A 10,000-nucleotide genomic window follows, 5' to 3' on the forward strand; every position below is an offset into this window, starting at 1 on the left:
GGGACGGGGGGGTGGCCCCCGGGTAAGGAGCGGGGCGGGCGCGCCACCCGTGGTACAGCGAGCAGGAGCGGGGCCGGGTGCGCCACCCGTGGTACGAGCGGGAGCGGGGCCGGGTGCGCCACCCGTGGTACGAGCGGGAGCGGGGCCGGGTGCGCCACCCGTGGTACGAGCGGGAGCGGGGCCGGGTGCGCCACCCGTGGTACGAGCGGGAGCGGGGCCGGGTGCGCCACCCGTGGTACTGTAGTGGACGTGAGGTACCCCCACTATGCAGGAGTCCAGACTAGGCGAGTCCCCCCTTCTCTAGATAGCACCAGCACCATCTGTGGGGATCGGCGGTAGCCAGCTGCAGTTTTGCGTCCCTGGAGCCTTTTTATTTTTCGTATTTTTATGTTCTATTTCTTCTATCTTTTCTCACGGCCTCTAGTTTTATTATTAATTTCTTTTAATTATGTAAAGTAAACCTTTTATTTTCATTCATTTTTATTATTTACACATTTTTTAAGAGCCTATATAAAGAGCCTGTTTATGCTAGACTCCCTCTTGGGTTGTTGGCTCGGCAGTTCAGTGCTGCTCACGGAGCGCCCGGCCTCACTGGACGTCTCCTGTTTTGTTTGTTTCTTCGATTTCCTACAAGAGAGAAAGATAAGTATATTCATGTTTTGTAAGAGGCCAGTTAGGATGTGTCATATGCATTGTAACTTTTGTGAATATACAGACTGAGGGGATCTCAGGTTTTCCTTTTTATGCTTTGGTTTTGTTTTATCCTTGGTTTGTTTATTTTACTTTTTATCTGGTTTTAAAAGAAGAATGGACACAGTTGATAATGAAGTTACTGTAATAAGTCTTACTTACGGGGTTAAGGGCTTCAGGGTTGTGACGAGCGGGTCATGCTGCAGTACACGCCAGCTACCACCCTTTTGAAAGCAGCTCCCCTGTTCGCAAGTTGCACTCTGCAAGACCCGCGTTGTAGTTTTGAAAGTGTCTCAAAGGGGTAAACACTACAACGTAAAATGGTGGCATACGCGGTGAGGATCAATTGCATGCAATTAGCAATGCTAAAGGACTTTTAAGGGATTAATGTGTCCATGCTTCTTGATTAAGTTTTGCTCGTTTAGTTTGTTTTATCATAATGGTGTTTTTATGCTTTCTGGGCTTTTGAAATTTAATTTTAAGCAGTGTTTTGTGTATTTCTACTTTGCATTTTTGAGTTTCTAGCTGATTTGTGTGTTTATTAAATGTTTCTACACTATTTAGTGTTTTACAGATGGAAAAGGGTTGTACTTTGTGAGTATTCAACATACGAAGTGTATAATGACCTGTGTGCCCAAGTGCTAATTCTTAAGGTGTTTAAACCACCAGTCTGATTACGCAGTTTTAAATCGAGTGATTTGAATGCTCGGTTGCATAAAGTAATTGTAAATGTGATCAGTGATAGTGCTTGTGCTTAATGCAATTTCATGTTATGTGATCGTGTTTTCATGACCGCCAAGTACGCGTATACTATAGGCAGTCTGTCCATCATAACCAGTGATAAGTGCTCTGTTAAAGTTAGGTTGTGATTTAAAGTACGTGCATATTTGAATTTAACTTTGTGCTGACGGTAAGATGTAATCAGTGTTCATAATTAAATGTTAAATTGTGGTTTATGTGCTTACCGTGCTTTGTGCTTTATGTGCTTACCGTGCTTTGTGCTTTATGTGCTTACCGTGCTTTGTGCGTTATGTGCTTAACGTGCTATGTGCTTTGTGCCTTATGTGCTTAACGTGCTATGTGCTTTGTGTGTTTAACGTACTATGTGCTTTGTGTGTTTAACGTGCTATGTGCTTTGTGAGTTTAACGTGCTATGTGCTTTGTGCGTTTAACGTGCTTTTAGTGCTTCGTGTGTTTAACGTGCTTTTAGTGCTTCGTGTGTTTAACGTGCTTTTAGTGCTTCGTGTGTTTAACGTGCTTTTAGTGCTTCGTGTGTTTAACGTGCTTTTAGTGCTTCGTGTGTTTAACGTGCTTTTAGTGCTTCGTGTGTTTAACGTGCTTTTAGTGCTTCGTGTGTTTAACGTGCTTTTAGTGCTTCGTGTGTTTAACGTGCTTTTAGTGCTTCGTGTGTTTAACGTGCTTTTAGTGCTTCGTGTATTTAACGTGCTTTTAGTGCTTCGTGTGTTTAACGTGCTTTTAGTGCTTCGTGTGTTTAACGTGCTTTTAGTGCTTCGTGTATTTAACGTGCTTTTAGTGCTTCGTGTGTTTAACGTGCTTTTAGTGCTTCGTGTGTTTAACGTGCTTTTAGTGCTTCGTGTGTTTAACGTGCTTTTAGTGCTTCGTGTGTTTAAAGTGCTCTCGTACTATATACCGTGATTGTGAATTGTGGAAACGCCTAGTGGTAATTAACAATCGTGCCTACAAGGACAGTTCGTGACTACGGTAACTAACATAGTGATACTGCAAGTGCGCAACATTTTAAGGTGGTGCTTGTCTGAGGTGCCGGAGGTGATAAGCGATAAATAACACGCATATCTTTGCATTTTAGCCATTACTCGCCAAGATGGTAAGAGGAAGGGGTGATAAGAGGGAGTCGCCGCAGGAGGAACAGCTGGAGCAGCAACAGCAGCAAGAAGAGCCTGTTGGTGCCACCGGATTGGAGCGGGCATCAATGCATCAGGAGATCACTATGTATGATGAATTGATGAGGAGGCTGGATCACGTGACTCTGAAGTTGCGGGAATATAAGACCAAGAACCAGGAACTCGAAGCTCGTCTGAGGGCGGCTGAAGATCGTGATCGTCCTGCAGCCTCGCCGCCACCGCCTGCTCCTCTCCCCATCTTTAACGTGGTTGTGGATAAGGAATCCATACCACCTTTCCGAGGAGATACACCTGCCGCGCAACCTCTTCGTCGCAACCAGGAAGTGGAGGCCTGGATAAGACACATTGAAAATGTGGCGAAACCAGCAACAGACACAACCTTCATCTCGGCTGCGCGAGCATCTTGCAAGGGACCGGCAGACCTTATCGTAAACTCCCCTATGTTCGATGGTATTCGTGAGTGGGCCATTTTCAAGACGCTGTTAAGGAGGAAATTTCGCGGCACTTGCTCCTCAACAGATTTCTTCACGATCCTGAACGAGTGCAGGATGACCACCACACAGGGACCACAAGATTTCTTTCAACAGCTAGAAGGGATCGTTTACCAGGGAGTGCGGGATTATCCTGATGTTGTTGGGAATCCTGAGCCCCTTTTGAAGAGGCTCTTCCTGCAAGGACTTCCGCTCTGGCTCCGTGAATACCTTGCCATTATCGATGAGCTGCCTCTGGATCGACTGGTGGAAACGGCGCAGCGGATCTGGAATACTCGTACAGGTGTTGCAAGGACGGAGCCACTAGCCGATCGCCATCCTCCTCGACCTCTTCGAGCTGTAGCCCCTGTAGAAGAGCCGCCCGAACATCGCAGAACTCGCTGGTGCTCATACCATCGAACCTCACGCCATGACAACACAGAGTGCCGCTACCGCCCGCGTCGTCTTGCATGTTTTCGGTGCCAACAGGAGGGACACCTGGTGAAGGATTGCCCCTTTCCGCCACCCTCTGACGGAAGCGCCCCTGTCGCCGGAGGAACTAGGTGGGGCCAGCCCTTGCAATACCCGAGGTCCAGTGACACGGGAGCCATCGGCCGCAATTCCCTCAACCCCCACCTGCAGCCCACGTCAAGGACGACCGATGGTCAGGCTGATGATTTCAGGCAAGATGATTAACGCCTTCATCGATACGGGCTCGGAGGCAACGCTTTTGAAGCATAGTGCGCAGACTTTGATCGCCCCTTCACGAACTTCTGAACCTCGGAGGCGGCTTCAAGGTGCCTCGGGAGCATCGCTTGCAATCACAGGTGAGCGTGATGTCATATTGCAGATTAATGATCAAAATATAGTCACTCATCGAGTCTGCATTGTTGATGGAGTTGATTTTCCAGGAGATATCTTAGTTGGTATTGATCTCCTGAAGAGGCTTGACTTCCGCCTCGGCTATGATTCACGAACCAATAACTCGTACCTCCGCCTTAGAGGGAAGGCATTTACAGTAAGGTATGTGAACAAGGATTCACTGGAGCTCACAGCAGTCGTGATGAAGATGAAGGGTATGTCAGTGCCAGTGCCACCTGCAAGAGCTGCGATAAGACGTTCCGTGAGTTGCCTACCAGGAAGTGGAAGGTTTGTGCCTGTACGTGTTCCAGATGCATTAATTGGAAAACAATTGCTTGTTGAGGGACTTGGATATTCTGTGATCTTGCCACGCGAAGTTATTAAGCCCTCGTCTAAGGAAGCCGTGGTATGGGTTGTTAATCCGACACTCAATCCAGTCAAGCTGAGAAATGGAACGCACCTGGTCGAACTTCATGAGGTTGAGGAAATGTGTGACACACCTGAAGCACCTGGCAATGTTGCATCCATTGCAGACACTCCTGTGGCAGCCGTACCTACAAGTGCCTTGGAAAAGATTTCTCTCCAACATCTGTCTGATCACCGTAAGTCTCAGGTGTGTAAGGTTCTTGCCCAATACCCACGACTCTTTTCAGGTGATAAGTTTGCTATTGGGGAAGTTCCAGACATTGTACATGAGATCCCAACACAAGAGAAGCATCCTTTGTGTCAGCGTCAGTGGCGTCTTCCTGAAGCAGCTAAAAGGCACATTCGTGAGGAGTGTGAACAAATGCTCAAGGCTGGAGTGATTGAGCCTTCTTCGTCCCCGTGGCTGTCACCTGTAGTCCTTGTGAAGAAAAAGGATGGCACATTGAGGTTGTGTGTGGACTACAGGAACCTGAATTCTGTTACTATAGCTGACAGCTACCCACTACCCCGGATGGATGAACTTCTGGATGAACTAGGAGGAACTAGTGTATTCACTTTACTGGACTCTTGCTCCGCCTACTGGTCCATCCCGGTGAAGCCTGAAGATCGTCCAAAAACCGCATTTTCAGATGGACATCGGCTATACCAGTTCCGTCGCATGTCATTTGGATTATGTTCAGCTCCATCTACATTCCAAAGGACAGTCAACCTTGTTTTGTCACCTGTTCTAGGTAAGCACACCATTGCATATTTGGATGATATAGTTGTGCATAGTGCCACTTTTGAGGAACACATTAAACACCTTAATGAGACTCTGCTACTGTTGGATAAGGCAGGGTTTAAATTAAATCTGGAAAAATGTGACTTTGCCGTGAGTAATTTCAGATTTTTTGGCTACTGCGTCACTCCACAGGGTTTCCTGCCAGACCCTGAGAAGGTGAAATCCATTGAAGAAATGCTGCCTCCTAAGAATCAGAAAGGGGTACGCAGATTCCTTGGTGCTGCTGGATTTTTTAGGAAATTTGTACCGAAATATGCAAAGATTGCAGCACCCCTCACCAGACTAACCAGAAAGGATGTGCGGTTTGTGTGGGGACCAGACCAAAGGGATGCTTTTATTAAACTGAAAGATCTTCTAATAACTGCTCCAGTTTTAGCCAAACCTGACTTTGAGAAAAATTTTGAATTGCATACAGATGCATCACAGGTAGCTATAGGTGCATGTCTTATGCAGACTGATGACCAAAATGAGCTTCATCCTATAGCCTACTTCAGCCGCAAACTACGTGGTGCAGAAACCAGGTATAGTGCCACCGACCTTGAAGCACTTGCAGTTGTGGAAAGCGTAAGGCATTTTGATGCTTACCTGTACGGACGACGCTTCATGGTGCTTACTGATCATCGTCCCCTCACGTATGTATTCTCTAGAAGAACTAAAAGTCCACGCATGAGCCGCTGGAGTGCAGAACTGGCAGACCATAACTTCCAGATTAAATATAAGCAGGGTCGAATCAATTATGTCCCTGATATGCTCTCACGTGATGTTGCACCCATATCCCTTTCTTCTCCAGATCCTTATGCAATGAGGGTTGAGCAACTAAAGGACCCCATGTTGCACGAAATTGTAATGTTCTTGGAAGAGAGAGCGGTGCCCCAGCAACGACCGCCATTGCCCCTGGACGAGTTTGAACTAAGAAATGGAGTCCTGTATAGATTAAGGCATCTCCCAGAACGAATGGTCGAGCAGCTCGTTGTGCCAAGGACTCTACGTAAGGATGCGATAAAAATTGCTCATGCATCCCCTATTGCAGCACATCATGGCATTTACCGTACTTACAATAAGCTACGTGATTTGTTCTACTTCCCTAACATGCTGGGAGAGACTCGTAAGTACGTATCGTCCTGTAAAACTTGTCAGAAGAGGAAGGGCATAGGTAGGCGTGCCCCTTTGCAGCATGCACCTGAAGCTGTGCATCCCATGGAGCGTGTCAGTGCTGATTTGGTGGACTTGCACAGCTCTTCGAGTGGGAATCGCTATGTCCTGGTAATGGTAGATCAGTTGACAAGGTACCTACAGCTCGTACCTTTACCCAACAAGGAAGCAGAGACAGTAGTAAGAGCTATAATTGATCATTTCATTACTCTATTTGGTCCACCACGATTGCTTCAGACTGACGGCGGTCTTGAATTTAATAATGTCCTCTTTCGCAGTGTATGTGAGGACCTGACCGTTCAAACTCACGTTACAACCGCTTTCCATCCACAGGCAAACGGTCTTGTAGAAAGAACGAATCGGGTTGTAAAAGATGCTCTTGCAACATTGGTAGAAGACCAACCCCTAGACTGGGATCGGTACATACCCAAGGTACGTTTTGCCATAAATTCTGCCATCCACAGGGCTATCGGAGATCAGCCCCCTTACTTGCTGACAGGCCAGCCAGGCCATTTCCCGGTTGGTTTGAGCAACCATGTTACAGCAGGAGAAGATGCTCATTGCAAGCTACGTGAGGCCTTGGATGTTGCGAGGAAAGCAGCGCAGGAAGCATCCCGTAAGGCTCGTCAGGAATACGCAGCATATCACAACCGTAACCTGAGGCCGCCCTGGTCCTTAGAAGCTGGGTCCCTGGTCCTCTACAAGATAAAGACTACGCAAACAGGACCTGATCGTGCTTTAGGGCCCCGGTGGCAAGGCCCTGCGAAGGTCGTGAAGAAGTTGTCTCCCCCGTTTTCGGAGCGTAACTGCCACGCTAACCAGCTGCGCCCATTTAAGCTGGAGGAAGAGCTGACATTCCCAGATGCGTCACCATACCATGACCCTGATTACGTCGACCCATGGTTACCTGACGACGCGGAGCCAGGTGCAACGATGTTGCTTTCAGCAATACGTCCATCCCAACATGCACCTCAGTCGTGGTAAGACTGGGTATGGTAAGGTATCATCACTTCACCATCAGAAATTCACATTTATTACATCCTTCCCTGCAGATCACAGCAATACGTCTACTTCGTGTGGGCTCTCGAGCGAGACTGACGTTGCTCGCACGACGAACTCTGCTCGCCCATACCTGGAACTACCGGAGTGCCCAGGACCACCGCTTCTGTAGTTAGCTGGCCTGAGATCCCGCTTTATTTTTGTAAAGTTATTTTTATGTTTTGTATTTGTACTTTTATTTGTTTGTAATGCTTTTATTGTTTTAGAGGGAGCAGGCAGCGTTTCTTTTATTTAATTTTATTTCCTTTAGTTGTAAGCTTTCGTTTTAAGTATAGTTTTAAGTTGGTTTTAGTTTAAGGCATTACTTTTAAGTCTTTAATTTTGTTTCATTTAGATTAAGGGTTTTTCAAGTTTTAGTTTTTAAGGTTTAGGTTTATTTAGTTTTAAGGGTTATTTTAAGTTCCTTTCCTGGTTTTCGTTCTTAGCTTTGTTTTTTTTTTTTTTTTTTGTTTTTTTTAGGAGGTCGTGATCCCTCTCTCTGTATATTCCTGGGGTTTGCAATCATGTACTCGCCTGCCGTCTCTTGCAAAGAATGAATATACTAATCCTCTCTTTTTTCAGATCTGACTGATTTTTTTTGGTGCTTTGACTCGCTAGTCTGTCGACAGTTCGAGTTCCCCTCGACCTGAGCGCCCAGCACAGCCAGCAACCTCCCTTTGACGTCATGGCTGCCAGTCTGAGGTCGGCACACGCCCGGCGACCCGTAGGCCTGGCTAGGGAGGCCTTGTGACCTGGCTCTCCACCTGGCGGAGCCTCTCGCTCAGCTGTGCTGGCCGCTCGGTGGGCGAGGGAGGGGTTGTAGTGGACGTGAGGTACCCCCACTATGCAGGAGTCCAGACTAGGCGAGTCCCCCCTTCTCTAGATAGCACCAGCACCATCTGTGGGGATCGGCGGTAGCCAGCTGCAGTTTTGCGTCCCTGGAGCCTTTTTATTTTTCGTATTTTTATGCTCTATTTCTTCTATCTTTTCTCACGGCCTCTAGTTTTATTATTAATTTCTTTTAATTATGTAAAGTAAACTTCTTTTATTTTCATTCATTTTTATTATTTACACATTTTTTAAGAGCCTATATAAAGAGCCTGTTTATGCTAGACTCCCTCTTGGGTTGTTGGCTCGGCAGTTCAGTGCTGCTCACGGAGCGCCCGGCCTCACTGGACGTCTCCTGTTTTGTTTGTTTCTTCGATTTCCTACAAGAGAGAAAGATAAGTATATTCATGCTTTGTAAGAGGCCAGTTAGGATGTGTCATATGCATTATAACTTTTGTGAATATACAGACTGAGGGGATCTCAGGTTTTCCTTTTTATGCTTTGGTTTTGTTTTATCCTTGGTTTGTTTATTTTACTTTTTATCTGGTTTTAAAAGAAGAATGGACACAGTTGATAATGAAGTTACTGTAATAAGTCTTACTTACGGGGTTAAGGGCTTCAGGGTTGTGACGAGCGGGTCATGCTGCAGTACACGCCAGCTACCACCCTTTTGAAAGCAGCTCCCCTGTTCGCAAGTTGCACTCTGCAAGACCCGCGTTGTAGTTTTGAAAGTGTCTCAAAGGGGTAAACATTACAGTACGAGCGGGAGCGGGGCCGGGTGCGCCAAACGTGGTACGAGCGGGAGCGGGGCCGGGTGCGCCACCCGTGGTACGAGCGGGAGCGGGGCCGGGTGCGCCACCCGTGGTACGAGCGGGAGCGGGGCCGGGTGCGCCACCCGTGGTGCGAACGGGAGCGGGGCCGGGTGCGCCACCCGTGGTACGAGCGGGAGCGGGGCCGGGTGCGCCACCCGTGGTACGAGCGGGAGCGGGGCCGGGTGCGCCACCCGTGGTACGAGCGGGAGCGGGGCCGGGTGCGCCACCCGTGGTACGAGCGGGAGCGGGGCCGGGTGCGCCACCTATGGTACGAACGGGAGCGGGGCGAGGCAGATTGGGTCCGGGAGCGCCATCCGGGGTACGAGCGAGAGCGGGGGGGAGTGCGGCACCCGGGTTCTTTATTATTATTATTATTATTATTATTATTATTATTTAGGCAGGCAAAGCGAGAGCAAGGAACAGCCAGGCGAGAGCGAAACCGTGCGTCCCCTCCACCGCAACAAGCATGAATGGTACTTCGGCCATGGAGGAGGCTTCAGACCAGTTTTATATATTGTAAATCCCCATTATAGCTCATTTTAAAGGGAAATGATACATGATTATATCATATGGAAGTATTTCACATATCATTTGTTATCCATACTGTAAAAAATAAGAAATGAACATATGACGAAATTTTGATATGATACCGGTATAACTTACGAAAGCTCTGGCATACACAATTTTGGTTTTATGGCTCATTCTATAGCTAAATAAACAATCTTGTGTTTGTTGCACTTACTTTTTGCAATATTTTCAATTGCTTCTTATAAAAGTGACATAAAAAAATAGGCCTACTTGGACTGTTCAAACAGTCACCTTTGTAATTTATTCACCCCCCCCCCCAAAAAAAAAAAATAAGGTCGCCTTCTAAAATTTGGCTTCCGTATATTATAGTTGAAGGATTGTGCTTTTCAGATATGAAATCTGAATAGCTGTATGATTTTTGGGGGATTAAAAAATAATAATAATAAATGGTCAATGTAGGCCTATAGACACCACAAATCACTGTGACCCTACTATAACAAATGTCGTGTAGTGAGATACTATTACTTGCTA

At 47.0% G+C, this 10,000-nt stretch overlaps 1 protein-coding gene and 2 long non-coding RNA genes across 3 annotated transcripts; all 3 read right to left on the reverse strand.

The window, feature by feature from the left end:
• Window positions 1-513: 513 nt before the first annotated feature.
• Window positions 514-1,256, reverse strand: LOC138862080 (uncharacterized). The gene is made up of 2 exons (XR_011398640.1): window positions 853-1,256; window positions 514-627 (listed from the first exon to the last, which is right to left on the reverse strand). It is a non-coding gene; the product is annotated as an uncharacterized lncRNA (long non-coding RNA).
• A 7,139-nt stretch (window positions 1,257-8,395) lies between these two features.
• Window positions 8,396-8,873, reverse strand: LOC138862081 (uncharacterized). Its single transcript, XR_011398641.1, has 2 exons — window positions 8,735-8,873; window positions 8,396-8,509 (listed from the first exon to the last, which is right to left on the reverse strand). It is a non-coding gene; the product is annotated as an uncharacterized lncRNA (long non-coding RNA).
• A 7-nt stretch (window positions 8,874-8,880) lies between these two features.
• Window positions 8,881-9,643, reverse strand: LOC138862140 (uncharacterized). The gene is made up of 2 exons (XM_070123304.1): window positions 9,605-9,643; window positions 8,881-9,204 (listed from the first exon to the last, which is right to left on the reverse strand). The coding sequence occupies exons 1-2, from the start codon at window positions 9,641-9,643 to the stop codon at window positions 8,881-8,883; spliced, it is 363 nt and encodes a 120-aa protein (XP_069979405.1).
• Between the last annotated feature and the right edge of the window lie 357 nt (window positions 9,644-10,000).

Source organism: Penaeus vannamei, chromosome 7 (assembly GCF_042767895.1).
Source record: "Penaeus vannamei isolate JL-2024 chromosome 7, ASM4276789v1, whole genome shotgun sequence".
NCBI lineage: Eukaryota > Metazoa > Arthropoda > Malacostraca > Decapoda > Penaeidae > Penaeus > Penaeus vannamei.